The sequence below is a fragment of the Bombina bombina genome, chromosome 11, assembly GCF_027579735.1.
Source record: "Bombina bombina isolate aBomBom1 chromosome 11, aBomBom1.pri, whole genome shotgun sequence".
NCBI lineage: Eukaryota > Metazoa > Chordata > Amphibia > Anura > Bombinatoridae > Bombina > Bombina bombina.
The window spans coordinates 193,695,790-193,716,263 of record NC_069509.1 but is presented as its reverse complement, the minus strand read 5'-3'; the positions used below and the strand labels follow the sequence as shown (position 1 = coordinate 193,716,263).

The 20,474-nt window shown below is 41.8% G+C and overlaps 1 protein-coding gene across 4 annotated transcripts in view; it reads right to left on the bottom strand.

The window, feature by feature from the left end:
* NPRL3 (NPR3 like, GATOR1 complex subunit) overlaps positions 1-20,474 on the bottom strand; it is a gene marked incomplete in the record, with an annotated part of 73,764 nt that overhangs the window by 22,673 nt on the left and 30,617 nt on the right. For 3 of the 4 annotated variants that reach the window (XM_053694500.1, XM_053694499.1, XM_053694502.1), the window contains 3 exon segments: positions 6,498-6,579; positions 6,693-6,846; positions 20,249-20,323. In XM_053694500.1, the coding sequence (XP_053550475.1) occupies positions 6,498-6,579; positions 6,693-6,846; positions 20,249-20,323 (311 nt within the window). 4 annotated transcript variants of the gene reach the window in all.

Here is a 20,474-nt window from a genome sequence, read left to right as displayed (position 1 = left end):
ACTTTACTACAATGTAAAGTAGTGAGTGTACAGCCTGTATAACAGTGTAAATATTTTATTATATCTTTTCATGTGACAACACTGAAGAAATGACACTTTACTACAATGTAAAGTAGTGAGTGTACAGCCTGTATAACAGTGTAAATATTTATTATATCTTTTCATGTGACAACACTGAAGAAATGACACTTTGCTACAATGTAAAGTAGTGAGTGTACAGCCTGTATAACAGTGTAAATGTTTTATTATATCTTTTCATGTGACAACACTGAAGAAATGACACTTTGCTATAATGTAAAGTAGTGAGTGTACAGCCTGTATAACAGTGTAAATATTTTATTATATCTTTTCATGTGACAACACTGAAGAAATTACACTTTACTACAATGTAAAGTAGTGAGTGTACAGCCTGTATAACAGTGTAAATGTGCCTAAACCATTGGCAACAAAAGTGAGTACACTCTTAAATGGAAATGTCCAAATTGGGCCCAATTAGCCATTTTCCCTCCCCGGTGTCATGTGACTCGTTAGTGTTACAAGGTCTCAGGTGTGAATGGGGAGCAGGTGTGTTAAATTTGGTGTTATTGCTCTCACATAAAGATGGCCTAGCCTATAAGATTGCCAATACCCTGAAACTGAGCTACAGCACAGTGGGCAAGACCATACAGCGGTTTCACAGGACAGGTTCCACTCAGAACAGGCCTCGCCATGGTCGACCAAAGAAGTTGAGTGCACGTGCTCAGCGTCATATCCAGAGGTTGTCTTGGGGAAATATACGTATGAGTGCTGCCAACATTGCTACAGATGTACCATCTGAACGTATTTGGTTCAGATGGTGTCAAGTGTGTGTGGTGGCGGCAACCAGGTGAGGAGTACAAAGACAAGTGTGTCTTGCCTACAGTCAAGCATGGTGGTGGGAGTGTCATGGTCTGGGCCTGCATGAGTGCTGCCGGCACTGGGGAGCTACAGTTCATTGAGGGTACCATGAATGACAATATGTACTGTGACATACTGAAGCAGAGCATGATCCCCTCCCTTTGGATACTGGGCCGCAGGGCAGTATTCCAACATGATAAGGACCCCAAACACACCTCCAAGACGACCACTGCCTTGCTAAAGAAGCTGAGGGTAAAGGTGATGGACTGGCCAAGCATGACTCCAGACCTAAACCCTATTGAGCATCTGTGGGGCATCCTCAAACGGAAGGTGGGGGAGCGCAAGGTCTCTAACATCCACCAGCTCAGTGATGTTGTCATGGAGGATTGGAAGAGGACTCCAGTGGCAACCTGTGAAGCTCTGGGGAACTCCATGCCCAAGAGGGTTAAGGCAGTGCTGGAAAATAATGGTGGCCACACACAATATTCACACTTTGTGCCCAATTTGGACATTTCCACTTAGGGGTGTACTCACTTTTGTTGCAAACGGTTAAGACATTAATGTGTTGAGTTATTTTAAGGGGACAGCAAATTTACACTGCTATACAGGCTGTACACTCACTACTTTACATTGTAGCTAAGTGTAATTTCTTCAGTGTTGTCACATGAAAAGATATAATAAAATATTTATACTGTTATACAGGCTGTACACTCACTACTTTACATTGTAACAAAGTGTCATTTCTTTAGTGTTGTCACATGAAAAGCTATAATAAATATTTACACTGTTATACAGGCTGTACACTCACTACTTTACATTGTAGCAAAGTGTAATTTCTAGAGTGTTGTCACATGAAAAGATATAATAAAATATTTACACTGTTATACAGGCTGTATACTCACTACTTTATATTGTAGCTAAGTGTAATTTCTTCAGTGTAGTCACATGAAAAGATATAATAAATATTTACACTGTTATACAGGCTGTACACTCACTACTTTACATTGTAACAAAGTGTCATTTCTTCAGTGTTGTCACATGAAAAGATATAATAAATATTTACACTGTTATACAGGCTGTACACTCACTACTTTACATTGTAACAAAGTGTCATTTCTTCAGTGTTGTCACATGAAAAGATATAATAAAATATTTACACTGTTATACAGACTGTACACTCACTACTTTACATTGTAACAAAGTGTAATTTCTTCAGTGTTGTCACATGAAAAGATATAATAAATATTTACACTGTTATACAGGCTGTACACTCACTACTTTACATTGTAGTAAAGTGTCATTTCTTCAGTGTTGTCACATGAAAAGATATAATAAATATTTACACTGTTATACAGGCTGTACACTCACTACTTTACATTGTAGTAAAGTGTCATTTCTTCAGTGTTGTCACATGAAAAGATATAATAAATATTTACACTGTTATACAGGCTGTACACTCACTACTTTACATTGTAACAAAGTGTCATTTCTTCCGTGTTGTCACATGAAAAGATATAATAAATATTTACACTGTTATACAGGCTGTACACTCACTACTTTACATTGTAACAAAGTGTCATTTCTTCCGTGTTGTCACATGAAAAGATATAATAAAATATTTACACTGTTATACAGGCTGTACACTCACTACTTTACATTGTAACAAAGTGTCATTTCTTCAGTGTTGTCACATGAAAAGATATAATAAAATATTTACACTGTTATACAGGCTGTATACTCACTACTTTACATTGTAGTAAAGTGTAATTTCTTCAGTGTTGTCACATGAAAAGATATAATAAATATTACACTGTTATACAGGCTGTACACTCACTACTTTACATTGTAACAAAGTGTCATTTCTTCAGTGTTGTCACATGAAAAGATATAATAAATATTTACACTGTTATACAGGCTGTACACTCACTACTTTACATTGTAACAAAGTGTCATTTCTTCAGTGTTGTCACATGAAAAGATATAATAAAATAATTACACTGTTATACAGGCTGTACACTCACTACTTTACATTGTAACAAAGTGTCATTTCTTCAGTGTTGTCACATGAAAAGATATAATAAAATATTTACACTGTTATACAGGCTGTACACTCACTACTTTACATTGTAACAAAGTGTAATTTCTTCAGTGTTGTCACATGAAAAGATATAATAAATATTTACACTGTTATACAGGCTGTACACTCACTACTTTACATTGTAACAAAGTGTCATTTCTTCAGTGTTGTCACATGAAAAGATATAATAAATATTTACACTGTTATACAGGCTGTACACTCACTACTTTACATTGTAACAAAGTGTCATTTCTTCAGTGTTGTCACATGAAAAGATATAATAAATATTTACACTGTTATACAGGCTGTACACTCACTACTTTACATTGTAGCAAAGTGTCATTTCTTCAGTGTTGTCACATGAAAAGATATAATAAATATTTACACTGTTATACAGGCTGTACACTCACTACTTTACATTGTAGCAGTGTCATTTCTTCAGTGTTGTCACATGAAAAGATATAATAAAATATTTACACTGTTATACAGGCTGTACACTCACTACTTTACATTGTAGTAAAGTGTCATTTCTTCAGTGTTGTCACATGAAAAGATATAATAAAATATTTACACTGTTATACAGGCTGTACACTCACTACTTTACATTGTAGCAAAGTGTCATTTCTTCCGTGTAGTCACATGAAAAGATATAATAAAATATTTACAAAAATGTGAGCGGTGTACTTACTTTTGTAAGATACTGTATATACTGGATACTTCTCCTCATGGTCACCAAGGCGTGAACTAACGCAGAGTGACATATCCCAGATCTAAATCATAAAACGCCCTGTACAGAGGTACAAATGAACTGCAGCGCTGCTGGATACCTAACGCAGCTTCTGGTACACAGACTAATGACACTGGGGCGTTAGATGAGATTAGCGCTGAGGGGTGAGTGATGTGTGAGGCGCTGGTCGTGTGATACTGAGCACAATAGTACACAGACTAATGACACTGGGGCGTTAGATGTGATTAGCGCTGAGGGGTGAGTTGTGTGAGGCGCTGGTCATGTGATACTCAGCACAATGGTACACAGACTAATGACACTGGGGCGTTAGATGTGATTAGCGCTGAGGGGTGAGTGATGTGTGAGGCGCTGGTCATGTGATACTCAGCACAATGGTACACAGATTAATGACACTGGGGCGTTAGATGTGATTAGCGCTGATGGGTGAGTTGTGTGAGGCGCTGGTCATGTGATACTGAGCACAATGGTACACAGACTAATGACACTGGGGCGTTAGATGTGATTAGCGCTGAGGGGCGAGTTGTGTGAGGCGCTGGTCATGTGATACTGAGCACAATGGTACACAGACTAATGACACTGGGGCGTTAGATGTGATTAGCGCTGAGGGGTGAGTTGTGTGAGGCGCTGGTCATGTGATACTGAGCACAATGGTACACAGACTAATGACACTGGGGCGTTAGATGTGATTAGCGCTGAGGGGTGAGTTGTGTGAGGCGCTGGTCGTGATACTGAGCACAATGGTACACAGACTAATGACACTGGGGCGTTAGATTTGATTAGCGCTGAGGGGTGAGTGATGTTGTGTGAGGCGCTGGTCATGTAATACTGAGCACAATAGTACACAGACTAAAGACACTGGGGCGTTAGTTGTGATTAGCGCTGAGGGGTGAGTGATGTTGTGTGAGGCGCTGGTCATGTAATACTGAGCACAATAGTACACAGACTAAAGACACTGGGGCGTTAGTTGTGATTAGCGCTGAGGGGTGAGTTGTGTGAGGCGCTGGTCATGTGATACTGAGCACAATAGTACACAGACTAAGGACACTGGGGCGTTAGATGTGATTAGCGCTGAGGGGTGAGTTGTGTGAGGCGCTGGTCATGTGATACTGAGCACAATGGTACACAGACTAATGACACTGGGGCGTTAGATGTGATTAGCGCTGAGGGGTGAGTTGTGTGAGGCGCTGGTCATGTGATACTGAGCACAATGGTACACAGACTAATGACACTGGGGCGTTAGATGTGATTAGCGCTGAGGGGTGAGTGATGTTGTGTGAGGCGCTGGTCATGTAATACTGAGCACAATAGTACACAGACTAAAGACACTGGGGCGTTAGTTGTGATTAGCGCTGAGGGGTGAGTTGTGTGAGGCGCTGGTCATGTGATACTGAGCACAATGGTACACAGACTAAGGACACTGGGGCGTTAGATGTGATTAGCGCTGATGGGTGAGTTGTGTGAGGCGCTGGTCATGTGATACTGAGCACAATGGTACACAGACTAAGGACACTGGGGCGTTAGATGTGATTAGCGCTGAGGGGTGAGTTGTGTGAGGCGCTGGTCATGTGATACTGAGCACAATGGTACACAGACTAATGACACTGGGGCGTTAGATGTGATTAGCGCTGAGGGGTGAGTGATGTTGTGTGAGGCGCTGGTCGTGATACTGAGCACAATGGTACACAGACTAAGGACACTGGGGCGTTAGATGTGATTAGCGCTGAGGGGTGAGTTGTGTGAGGCGCTGGTCATGTGATACTGAGCACAATGGTACACAGACTAATGACACTGGGGCGTTAGATGTGATTAGCGCTGAGGGGTGAGTTGTGTGAGGCGCTGGTCGTGATACTGAGCACAATGGTACACAGACTAATGACACTGGGGCGTTAGATGTGATTAGCGCTGAGGGGCGAGTTGTGTGAGGCGCTGGTCGTGATACTGAGCACAATGGTACACAGACTAATGACACTGGGGCGTTAGATGTGATTAGCGCTGAGGGGTGAGTGATGTTGTGTGAGGCGCTGGTCATGTGATACTGAGCACAATGGTACACAGACTAAAGACACTGGGGCGTTAGTTGTGATTAGCGCTGAGGGGTGAGTTGTGTGAGGCGCTGGTCATGTGATACTGAGCACAATGGTACACAGACTAAGGACACTGGGGCGTTAGATGTGATTAGCGCTGAGGGGTGAGTTGTGTGAGGCGCTGGTCGTGATACTGAGCACAATGGTACACAGACTAAGGACACTGGGGCGTTAGATGTGATTAGCGCTGAGGGGCGAGTTGTGTGAGGCGCTGGTCGTGATACTGAGCACAATGGTACACAGACTAAGGACACTGGGGCGTTAGATGTGATTAGCGCTGAGGGGTGAGTTGTGTGAGGCGCTGGTCGTGATACTGAGCACAATGGTACACAGACTAAGGACACTGGGGCGTTAGATGTGATTAGCGCTGAGGGGCGAGTTGTGTGAGGCGCTGGTCGTGATACTGAGCACAATGGTACACAGACTAAGGACACTGGGGCGTTAGATGTGATTAGCACTGAGGGGTGAGTTGTGTGAGGCGCTGGTCATGTGATACTGAGCACAATGGTACACAGACTAAGGACACTGGGGCGTTAGATGTGATTAGCGCTGAGGGGTGAATGATACACAGGCAGCAGGAAGGAATCCGCAGCACAGAGCTGGGTGAGGAGCTGGTCATGAGATACTAAGAAGGGAACAGCTACGGCTCAGGACGAGGGGTCTGGCTGCGCTTACATCTGATTGAGATCCTGCATTATCTATTATTATTTACCTGTCATAAGCTTCCTTTAGATCTCTTGCCAACTTGCATTTGGGTAAGATGTGGTGAAATGGCGACTGTGGACCCCCATCTGCTGAATTTGAGCACAAACAGCGGTTATCTCACACAGACAAAACCAGAAACACCAGGTCAGAGAGACTAAATGTACAGAGCACACAGGGTTTAGGGCTACTTTAGCACACTCACTCTCAGACATGGCTGACACCTCGTCCTGAATAGCCAGGATAAGCTTGGCTTCTCTGGTCAGGTACTGACAGCGCCGCTCCTCATGCTGCAGGACGATGGCTATGCGCCGAGACAGATTGTGCAAACAGCTTATGACAGATGGGTCAGCATTGGCCTGTGGGTAACACATACAGAACAAATGTCATGTGGGCAATATGGTTTGATAAACAGTGTTACAGAGATGCAGATTGAATATAACAGCGATCCTAAACTAGGCAACTCTGTCGACGGTGTACACACAGCACTAGGGAACTCTGCTGACGGTGTACACACAGTACTAGGGAACTCTGCTGACGGTGTACACACAGTACTAGGGAACTCTGCTGACGGTGTACACACAGCACTAGGGAACTCTGCTGACGGTGTACACACAGCACTAGGGAACTCTGCTGACGGTGTACACACAGTACTAGGGAACTCTACTGACGGTGTACACACAGTACTAGGGAACTCTGCTGACGGTGTACACACAGCACTAGGGAACTCTGCTGACGGTGTACACACAGCACTAGGGAACTCTGCTGACGGTGTACACACAGTACTAGGGAACTCTGCTGACGGTGTACACACAGTACTAGGGAACTGTGCTGACGGTGTACACACAGCACTAGGGAACTGTGCTGACGGTGTACACACAGCACTAGGGAACTGTGCTGACGGTGTACACACAGCACTAGGGAACTGTGCTGACGGTGTACACACAGCACTAGGGAACTGTGCTGACGGTGTACACACAGCACTAGGGAACTCTGCTGACGGTGTACACACAGCACTAGGGAACTCTGCTGACGGTGTACACACAGCACTAGGGAACTCTGCTGACGGTGTACACACAGCACTAGGGAACTCTGCTGACGGTGTACACACAGCACTAGGGAACTCTGCTGACGGTGTACACACAGCACTAGGGAACTCTGCTGACGGTGTACACACAGCACTAGGGAACTCTGCTGACGGTGTACACACAGCACTAGGGAACTCTGCTGACGGTGTACACACAGCACTAGGGAACTCTGCTGACGGTGTACACACAGCACTAGGGAACTCTGCTGACGGTGTACACACAGCACTAGGGAACTCTGATGACGGTGTACACACAGCACTAGGGAACTCTGATGACGGTGTACACACAGCACTAGGGAACTCTGCTGACGGTGTACACACAGCACTAGGGAACTCTGCTGACGGTGTACACACAGCACTAGGGAACTCTGCTGACGGTGTACACACAGCACTAGGGAACTCTGCTGACGGTGTACACACAGCACTAGGGAACTCTGATGACGGTGTACACACAGCACTAGGGAACTCTGATGACGGTGTACACACAGCACTAGGGAACTCTGATGACGGTGTACACACAGTACTAGGGAACTCTGCTGACGGTGTACACACAGCACTAGGGAACTCTGCTGACGGTGTACACACAGCACTAGGGAACTCTGCTGACGGTGTACACACAGCACTAGGGAACTCTGCTGACGGTGTACACACAGCACTAGGGAACTCTGCTGACGGTGTACACACAGTACTGGGGAACTCTGCTGACGGTGTACACACAGCACTAGGGAACTCTGCTGACGGTGTACACACAGCACTAGGGAACTCTGCTGACGGTGTACACACAGCACTAGGGAACTCTGCTGACGGTGTACACACAGCACTAGGGAACTCTGCTGACGGTGTACACACAGTACTAGGGAACTCTGCTGACGGTGTACACACAGCACTAGGGAACTCTACTAGAGCTGCAACAACTAATCGTCATAATCGATAATAATCGATTATGAAAATAGTTGTCAACGAATCTCATAATCGATTAATCGATTAGTTGGTTTGCAATTAGTGGGTCTGTGCACAACACCAGCTGCTTCACTCCAATGAACTCCTGCATATGGTATTGTGTTTTATGGTTATTTCCTTAGCCTAAAGGACGTCTACTTTTCACTTTTTCAGGACAGTATACCTTTACAACTACCCCTGGCTTATGTGCAACCCAGATATAATAGTCATCATTTGGATTGTTTATATTAAATCTGGTGATTGGGACTATGCTTTTTATGATATAGTGCTGAGCTTGTTGTTTACACCTTGCCCCTAGATTGATGGGAGTTATTTAAATTGATGTGCACTATTATCTGTTTGCACAGTTATTAGCGTATTGCTTGCTATTGCTGATTATAGGTACTGTATAAATAAATGTGTAAGGCTTTGTCCTGTTATTGATATACTGTCCTTAGCGCTTTTGATTTTGTTTTTTATTGTTTTTTATATTTTCAATAAATTGTGATAATATGTACCAGATTCAACCTTTATAAGTATATATTCGTTATTTTTAGAGCGGACTAGATATTTCCCCTAACCTTATAGCTGGTTATTTACCATTGCATATAGATATTCAAGATATTTTTATGTTAGAATGAAGTCAAGGGTTACTTTATTGAGAGGCCCCTTGCCAAGGTAGAAAACACTTAGCATTGGTGAAGAGCTAACAACGATAAATATCCCACTTTGGTGAAATTGGCAAAACCCTACTTATACACCTCAACAGCCTTTTCTCTGCTGCAGGAAATATAGCTGCAAACAGAGAACCAGCCTTAGCCAGAAGCATGTGGACATGTTGTGATTTTTGCATTTCAATGCAAAGTTTCTGAAAGAGTGAATAACAGAATGTTATTAACAGTGATAGTCTAACTCTTTCTAGTTCTACCTCTTTTCAAACAGTTTGTGGTTTTGTTTAATTATAAAACTGTGCTCTGCTGTTTAAAACTTAAAAAAAACAGTTGTGTTAATGTAAGGTTTTAGTCTGAAGTTTATATTTGTAACACTCATTATGTGGATTTTATTTAAAACATAGAAAACTATTATTGATTCTATTTTTATCCGATTAGTCGATTAACCGAAAAAATAATCGGCCGATTAATCGATTATGAAAATAATCGTTAGTTGCAGCCCTAAACTCTACTGACGGTGTACACACAGTACTAGGGAACTCTACTGACGGTGTACACACAGTACTAGGGAACTCTACTGACGGTGTACACACAGTACTGGGGAACTCTACTGACGGTGTACACACAGTACTAGGGAACTCTACTGACGGTGTACACACAGTACTAGGGAACTCTACTGACGGTGTACACACAGTACTAGGGAACTCTGCTGACGGTGTACACACAGTACTAGGGAACTCTACTGACGGTGTACACACAGTACTAGGGACCTCTGCTGACGGTGTACACACAGTACTGGGGAACTCTGCTGACGGTGTACACACAGCACTAGGGAACTCTGCTGACGGTGTACACACAGCACTAGGGAACTCTGCTGACGGTGTACACACAGCACTAGGGAACTCTGCTGACGGTGTACACACAGTACTAGGGAACTCTGCTGACGGTGTACACACAGTACTAGGGAACTCTACTGACGGTGTACACACAGTACTAGGGAACTCTGCTGACGGTGTACACACAGTACTAGGGAACTCTACTGACGGTGTACACACAGTACTAGGGACCTCTGCTGACGGTGTACACACAGTACTAGGGAACTCTGCTGACGGTGTACACACAGTACTAGGGAACTCTGATGACGGTGTACACACAGTACTAGGGAACTCTACTGACGGTGTACACACAGTACTAGGGAACTCTGATGACGGTGTACACACAGTACTAGGGAACTCTGATGACGGTGTACACACAGTACTAGGGAACTCTACTGACGGTGTACACACAGTACTAGGGAACTCTGATGACGGTGTACACACAGTACTAGGGAACTCTACTGACGGTGTACACACAGCACTAGGGAACTCTGCTGACGGTGTACACACAGCACTAGGGAACTCTGCTGACGGTGTACACACAGCACTAGGGAACTCTGCTGACGGTGTACACACAGCACTAGGGAACTCTGCTGACGGTGTACACACAGCACTAGGGAACTCTGCTGACGGTGTACACACAGTACTAGGGACCTCTGCTGACGGTGTACACACAGCACTAGGGAACTCTGCTGACGGTGTACACACAGCACTAGGGAACTCTGCTGACGGTGTACACACAGCACTAGGGACCTCTGCTGACGGTGTACACACAGCACTAGGGACCTCTGCTGACGGTGTACACACAGCACTAGGGAACTCTACTGACGGTGTACACACAGCACTAGGGAACTCTGCTGACGGTGTACACACAGCACTAGGGAACTCTGCTGACGGTGTACACACAGTACTAGGGAACTCTGCTGACGCTGTACACACAGCACTAGGGAACTCTGCTGACGGTGTACACACAGCACTAGGGAACTCTGCTGACGGTGTACACACAGCACTAGGGAACTCTGCTGACGGTGTACACACAGTACTAGGGAACTCTACTGACGGTGTACACACAGTACTAGGGAACTCTGATGACGGTGTACACACAGCACTAGGGAACTCTGATGACGGTGTACACACAGCACTAGGGAACTCTGATGACGGTGAGATGGTATATATATCATGCACGTCCGGAGCACTATATAGTAGAAAAAAAGTTCTGCCATCTAGTGATCTTGCAAATGTGTAACATTTTTGCAAAACTGCTGCTATATAGCACTGTGGGCACGTGCACGCTCCTGAGCTTACTTTCCTGCTTTTCAACAAGAAATATCAAGATAACTAAGAAAATATGATCATAGAAGTAAACTGGAGAATTGTACAAAATGACATGCGCATGTCCCTTTAAGTATACAAATATTCTACTGGCATCAGCGATGTACAAAATGACACGCTCATGTCCCTTTAAGTGTACAAAATGACACGCTCATGTCCCTTTAAGTATACAAATATTCTACTGGCATCAGCGATGTACAAAATGACACGCTCATGTCCCTTTAAGTGTACAAATATTCTACTGGCATCAGCGATGTACAAAATGACACGCTCATGTCCCTTTAAGTATACAAATATTCTACTGGCATCAGCGATGTAGAAAATGACATGCTCATGTCCCTTTAAGTATACAAATATTCTACTGGCATCACCGATGTACAAAATGACATGCTCATGTCCCTTTAAGTATACAAATATTCTACTGGCATCACCGATGTACAAAATGACACGCTCATGTCCCTTTAAGTATACAAATATTCTACTGGCATCAGCGATGTACAAAATGACATGCTCATGTCCCTTTAAGTATACAAATATTCTACCGGCATCACCGATGTACAAAATGACATGCTCATGTCCCTTTAAGTATACAAATATTCTACTGGCATCACCGATGTACAAAATGACACGCTCATGTCCCTTTAAGTATACAAATATTCTACCGGCATCAGCGATGTACAAAATGACACGCTCATGTCCCTTTAAGTGTACAAAATGACACGCTCATGTCCCTTTAAGTATACAAATATTCTACTGGCATCAGCGATGTACAAAATGACACGCTCATGTCCCTTTAAGTGTACAAATATTCTACTGGCATCAGCGATGTACAAAATGACACGCTCATGTCCCTTTAAGTATACAAATATTCTACTGGCATCAGCGATGTAGAAAATGACATGCTCATGTCCCTTTAAGTATACAAATATTCTACTGGCATCACCGATGTACAAAATGACATGCTCATGTCCCTTTAAGTATACAAATATTCTACTGGCATCACCGATGTACAAAATGACACGCTCATGTCCCTTTAAGTATACAAATATTCTACTGGCATCAGCGATGTACAAAATGACATGCTCATGTCCCTTTAAGTATACAAATATTCTACCGGCATCACCGATGTACAAAATGACATGCTCATGTCCCTTTAAGTATACAAATATTCTACTGGCATCACCGATGTACAAAATGACACGCTCATGTCCCTTTAAGTATACAAATATTCTACCGGCATCACCGATGTACAAAATGACACGCTCATGTCCCTTTAAGTGTACAAATATTCTACCGGCATCACCGATGTACAAAATGACACGCTCATGTCCCTTTAAGTATACAAATATTCTACTGGCATCACCGATGTACAAAATGACATGCGCATGTCCCTTTAAGTATACAAATATTCTACTGGCATCACCGATGTACAAAATGACACGCTCATGTCCCTTTAAGTGTACAAATATTCTACCGGCATCACCGATGTACAAAATGACATGCTCATGTCCCTTTAAGTATACAAAATGACACGCTCATGTCCCTTTAAGTATACAAATATTCTACCGGCATCACCGATGTACAAAATGACACGCTCATGTCCCTTTAAGTATACAAATATTCTACCGGCATCACCGATGTACAAAATGACACGCTCATGTCCCTTTAAGTATACAAATATTCTATCGGCATCACCGATGTACAAAATGACACGCTCATGTCCCTTTAAGTATACAAATATTCTACCGGCATCAGCGATGTACAAAATGACATGCTCATGTCCCTTTAAGTGTACAAATATTCTACTGGCATCAGCGATGTACAAAATGACACGTTCATGTCCCTTTAAGTGTACAAATATTCTACTGGCATCACCGATGTACAAAATGACACGCTCATGTCCCTTTAAGTATACAAATGTTCTACTGGCATCAGCGATGTACAAAATGACACGCTCATGTCCCTTTAAGTGTACAAATATTCTACTGGCATCACCGATGTACAAAATGACACGCTCATGTCCCTTTAAGTATACAAATATTCTACTGGCATCAGCGATGTACAAAATGACACGCTCATGTCCCTTTAAGTGTACAAATATTCTAGCGGCATCAGCGATGTACAAAATGACACGCTCATGTCCCTTTAAGTATACAAATATTCTAGCGGCATCAGCGATGTACAAAATGACACGCTCATGTCCCTTTAAGTGTACAAATATTCTACCGGCATCACCGATGTACAAAATGACACGCTCATGTCCCTTTAAGTGTACAAATATTCTACCGGCATCACCGATGTACAAAATGACACGCTCATGTCCCTTTAAGTGTACAAATATTCTACCGGCATCACCGATGTACAAAATGACACGCTCATGTCCCTTTAAGTGTACAAATATTCTACCGGCATCACCGATGTACAAAATGACACGCTCATGTCCCTTTAAGTATACAAATATTCTACCGGCATCACCGATGTACAAAATGACACGCTCATGTCCCTTTAAGTATACAAATATTCTACCGGCATCACCGATGTACAAAATGACACGCTCATGTCCCTTTAAGTATACAAATATTCTAGCGGCATCAGCGATGTACAAAATGACATGCTCATGTCCCTTTAAGTATACAAATATTCTACCGGCATCAGCGATGTACAAAATGACACGCTCATGTCCCTTTAAGTGTACAATTATTCTACCGGCATCACCGATGTACAAAATGACACGCTCATGTCCCTTTAAGTGTACAAATATTCTACCGGCATCACCGATGTACAAAATGACACGCTCATGTCCCTTTAAGTATACAAATATTCTACCGGCATCACCGATGTACAAAATGACACGCTCATGTCCCTTTAAGTGTACAATTATTCTACCGGCATCACCGATGTACAAAATGACACGCTCATGTCCCTTTAAGTATACAAATATTCTACCGGCATCACCGATGTACAAAATGACATGCTCATGTCCCTTTAAGTATACAAATATTCTACTGGCATCACCGATGTACAAAATGACACGCTCATGTCCCTTTAAGTGTACAAATATTCTACCGGCATCACCGATGTACAAAATGACACGCTCATGTCCCTTTAAGTATACAAATATTCTACCGGCATCACCGATGTACAAAATGACACGCTCATGTCCCTTTAAGTATACAAATATTCTACCGGCATCACCGATGTACAAAATGACACGCTCATGTCCCTTTAAGTATACAAATATTCTACCGGCATCACCGATGTACAAAATGACATGCTCATGTCCCTTTAAGTGTACAATTATTCTACCGGCATCACCGATGTACAAAATGACATGCTCATGTCCCTTTAAGTATACAATTATTCTACCGGCATCAGCGATGTACAAAATGACACGCTCATGTCCCTTTAAGTGTACAATTATTCTACCGGCATCACCGATGTACAAAATGACACGCTCATGTCCCTTTAAGTATACAAATATTCTACCGGCATCACCCATGTACAAAATGACACGCTCATGTCCCTTTAAGTATACAAATGTTCTACTGGCATCACCCATGTACAAAATGACATGCTCATGTCCCTTTAAGTATACAAATATTCTACTGGCATCACCGATGTACAAAATGACACGCTCATGTCCCTTTAAGTATACAAATATTCTACCGGCATCACCGATGTACAAAATGACACGCTCATGTCCCTTTAAGTATACAAATGTTCTACCGGCATCACCGATGTACAAAATGACACGCTCATGTCCCTTTAAGTATACAAATATTCTACCGGCATCACCCATGTACAAAATGACACGCTCATGTCCCTTTAAGTATACAAATGTTCTACTGGCATCACCCATGTACAAAATGACACGCTCATGTCCCTTTAAGTATACAAATATTCTACCGGCATCACCGATGTACAAAATGACACGCTCATGTCCCTTTAAGTATACAAATGTTCTACCGGCATCACCGATGTACAAAATGACATGCTCATGTCCCTTTAAGTATACAAATGTTCTACTGGCATCACCCATGTACAAAATGACACGCTCATGTCCCTTTAAGTATACAAATATTCTACTGGCATCACCGATGTACAAAATGAGCTCTGGGGCAATTTTAGAGGTACAGCAAGCGTGTCCCTAAAGCAGATTAATACACAGTAAAGGGCAACCTCCGGCATCACAAGGCCCAAGGAGCTGGGTCAGACGTCCGTAACAAATAGAAAATCAGCAAGAACAAAACAAGTGCCCAGCATTTAGCAACAGGTTCCTAGGATGCAGCTTAAAGGGAAATGAAACCCAAACTTTGTCTTTCATGATTTAGAAAGAGCAGCAATTTACTTCTATTATTTAATTTGCTTCATTGTCTTGATAGTCTTTGCTGAAAAGCATATCTAGATAGGCTCAGTATCTGCTGATTGGTGGCTGCACATCGATGCCTCATATGATTGGCTCACCCGTGTTCATTGCTATTACTTCAACAAACGATATCTAAAAAAATGAAGCAAATTAGATAATAGAAGTGGTTTAAAATTGTATTCTCTGTCTGACTCATGAAAGAAAGATTTAGTTTAGTGTCCCTAAGCTCAGACCCTACTATATAGCATTGCCAAGACTCACGGTAATATGTACATTTTATTCATTGATCCTGCGACATGGAACCTGAATGCGCACAAGCGGTTTTATTTAGTGTGCAGGGAATAATATCTGCTGCATAAATAGACAAAATACATTAGGAATAAGTTTATTTTACTAAAACTTGACCATCATCATCTGCAGATTTCCTGTAATAACTGGTTGGTTTTACTACAATGCATTTGCTGCACCTAAATCTATTTATAAGATGCAACAACACAGATGTTTTATAGCTCAGTAACTGCTGAGGGGAAGTTTATGTGCCATAAATTAGATCATCTAAGGGCTTCCCCCGATGTGCAGTAAGTAAGCAGCCCAGGGCAGGGGTAGTTTATCTCGCTAAAGTATTAACAACGTGGTTTTTAAGGTAACATGGAGAGGCGCCATTCTCTGCTTTATTAATAAACACTGGGTATCTGTATCTCTAAACAATCACTCTGCAGAAGGTGTAATATCTGCAGGAGCCGGTCACCCAGTGCACATGATAAATAGTTAGTATATTTAGAAACAACCTCTCTTGGAAGTCGTGAGCAGCGAGTCACTTGTGTCTCTGTATTATGTGACATTTTATATATAAAACCTCAAGTTCCCGCTAGTCTAGATCTAGTAATAAAATGCAGTGGATAAGTAACAAACTAGACTTATTTTAGCATTGAGTGGAATAGTAACGTTTTACTCGACTGGTAAAGTATAATGCGATTTTACCTTTCTAGGTAAATAAAGCCCATCTAGTTTGCAGATTTAGCTTCAGGACAGCTAACCCCAGGCCTGTGTGTATCTGCTTGTACCGCCTCTACCGGCGGTCTGTTCCATGAACCAACCATGCATAAAACAAATCAAGGAAAGAGAAGAGCTCAAAAGACCCAATGGTTTATTTATAAAATTCTATATCGCTTATATCAACCTAAAATCACGCGCACTCTTCAATGCAAACAAAACATACACAATGTTTAGAACACAACATTAAAAGTGAAAACGTATAAAACAGTTCTAGCTACATAACGTATTGAAAAAAATCACTAAGGGCTCCATGTACTAAGCCGTCAATTCATCCGTCATTGTAGACGCGGATAAACTCGCCATTACTCGCCGCGGGCGAAATGGTGTCCGCTGTCGCTATGTACTAATATTCCCCCAATAAATAGACAAGTCTAGCCCGCCGCGAGCAGTTGCGGATTGTTGATAAATTTGACGCCTCGCTCGCCGCGACTAAGCTGATGGTACTTAACTTTCAGTTGAATTGTCTGGCCAATTATTAACACGTGACATGCAAGGTGTCACGAACATCATAGTAGTCGCGGGAATAGAATTTTGCTCCTATAAAAGTTCAACTTATCTAAACAACTTTATTATTGTTCAAAATTTTTTGAAGAGTGATAACAGAGCGTTATTTTTGTAATATTTATTTACAATTTGGATATGGCTTCATCTGGATCTGATAATATATAAATATTAATATAAAAATAATTATAAAGATTGACAACTATACAATACAAATTTAAATAGATTACTCTTTAATTACAGTCGACAAATTGGGCGCAATTTATGTACATGGAAATGAGAGACAAATTAGACGCCAGTTATGCTGTAAGTACAATGCTGATATTACTGCCTTTTATATATGTCTAGACTGGCGTCTAGATTGACTTTCCTATTGTTTTGTACCTTGCCCGCCACCTAAAAGGTGGCGAGGCAAAAATAACGAGGTGGGAGCGGAAATTGTAGCGAGCGGACAAATAGATTTTTTAGTACATTCGTTTTTGGAGAGTTGGTGGTCAAATGTGTCTAATTACAGTGAAAAATGGAGCGGTAGCGAGGTTTGGCGGATAAGTACGCTCGCAATTTTAAAGATGCGAGTTTTAACATAATTGACGGCTTTGTACATATCAGTTTGCGAATTTTGACGCGAGATTTGTTGCGGGTAGCTCGCTGACTGCTTAGTACATGGAGCCCTAAGCGTTCATTCCTGATCCTTTGTGTCAGTTTGTTTAGAATGACTGTGTCCGTTGGGTTTTTGTTGGTCACATGACCTCTAGTAGCCAATGATATGCCTCCAATCTCGTTACTCTTAGATTCAAATTGTAATGGATGAAAAATGGCAATTTTGTAATCCAATTTCTCTGATTTATATTATCTGCTTAATACGTTGTAATGTTGTGTTCTAAACATTGTGTATGATTTGTTTGCATTGAAGAGTGCGCGTGATTTTAGGTGGCTATAAGCGATATAGAATCTTATAAATAAACCACTGGGTCTTTAGCCTTCTGAGCTCTTCTCTTTCCTTGATTTGTTTTATGCACAGTTTTTTACCGTTTAATATAGGGACAGTATAAGAGAAGTTTGACTTGAATTTAACCGAATACCCTTGTGTATATTAAGATCCATAAACCAACTGCCCTGTCTGTATAGACACCTGAAGCTGCTGCCCTCTAACGTGAGATCATGACCTCTTGTTCTGTGTTTCTCTTTAGGTGAAAATGCATTATTTTCAGGTTTATTAAATCCCATAATATACATAAAGGTTTCTATCATATTCCATCTCTCTCTTCTCCTCTCTAAGGTCATAACAGTTTTCCTTATTTCTTTCATTGTCTATGAAAAGAACAGTTAAATAACATACAATTAACTCCATCATATATACACAGAACTGTATTACTGAATATTAACCCTTCACTGCACCGACAGATTTCACTTAATACTACAGTGTTCTATGTGCTTTATTTAATCTAGATTGATAAAATAAAATACTGCTATAAGCAGTATAGATGACTTGACATTCTGTAAACTGGGCCTTTTGATGTGTCATGATTCTGTAGGGACTTATCCTGCTGGGTGTAGGCGCCAGGCAACCTTCTGATTAAGGGGACAGCAGTTCTTAATCAGCAGATAAGCTTGTTCCATCTTCAATTCTGCTTAATCACTATACGGCACATCTTGGCTCGTATAGTGCCGACTCACGAGGAGTACATGACTGTATAGATTAAATCATATCTGTGTGCTAGATGCCACCGCCTGCTAACCAGATCAGCCACAAGTAAAACAAAAATGTATTAATTGGATTTTACTGAATAATATTCAATATATATTATTTTACATTTATGTTTGCAATTCTAGTAGTGCCAGAAGTGTAGGAAAATTAATATTAGCAATAATTAAAAGAAAAACAGAATTCCCTTATCTTTATCCTTGATTGGACTGCTCTTTTTACTAAAGGACAAAGCTGTAATTTTGTCATTTACTGTAGGAGCTTTATCTGTGGTCTCTAATGAGCTAAAAGAGAAAACCATAAATAAAATGTACAATAAATGAAGTCTGATCTGGTCTGTAAAGGAATTAATAAAAGTCACCAAATATTCCTGCGGTTTAAATAAAGAAAACATAAGACGCTATAATCCTCTGTTACACAAATGACTGATACAATACACACGTCTCTGTGCTGCCTCACCTCTTATATAAAGGGACAGTAAAAAACCTTGATATTGTTAATACGATCAGAAAGAGAAGCGCTCACTCAGGAATGAGCAACAGCTCAGTAGCTTGTACTATGGCGATTTACCACCTGGGAGCAACTTCTTTAAGTCCAATTGTGTTTTTCACAGAGAAGTTTCCTGAAGTAAATTAGTCTGATCCCACCTATCAAGGTCAGTCCAGCTCCGAAATACCAGGCAATTCTCTTCTGAACAAGAAACATGGCAACCCCAGACGATTGTTTTGGCCTTGTCAGCGAGATGCAGCCATATCCCTCTAAGCACATTGGGCAAGGAGTCCAAGTCTGGTTTCCCCCATCGCCCTTAGCGAGACTTCCCCAGGGTCATGTTACAAATGCATACAGGAAAGAAAAGCATTTTCAGTGCATGCATTACTAGAGCTATAACAGAGGTGTGTACCAGGCTGGTACATGCACTACTAGAGCTATAACAGAGGTGTGTACCAGGCTGGTACATGCACTACTAGAGCTATAACAGAGGTGTGTACCAGGCTGGTACATGCACTACTAGAGCTATAACAGAGGTGTGTACCAAGCTTGCGCATGCACTACTATAGCTATAACAGAGGTGTGCACGAGGCTGGCGCATGTGCTACTTAGTGCTATAACAGACTGGAGAACTGTTGTGTATTAGTGCTGTAGATCACCTGTGCATCCTGTGATAAAGTGAATATAAAGTTGCATACTGTTCTGCATCACCCAGACAGTCACTATAAAATGCCTCTTACCCTCAGTGCAAAGACCACGTTAAAAAGGATCATAGTGGGAATTTCTCGCTTTGGTGAAGGATCAGTTTTTGAAACCTAAAACAAAACAAAATATGTATTCTCGTTAAGCATTAACTTAACACTGAACCAATGAGGAAATGAGGAAAAAAAATATCCTGACGTCTACACAGCATTAATAGTAAATAACTTTATATACACACACACATACATATATACACAGCATTAA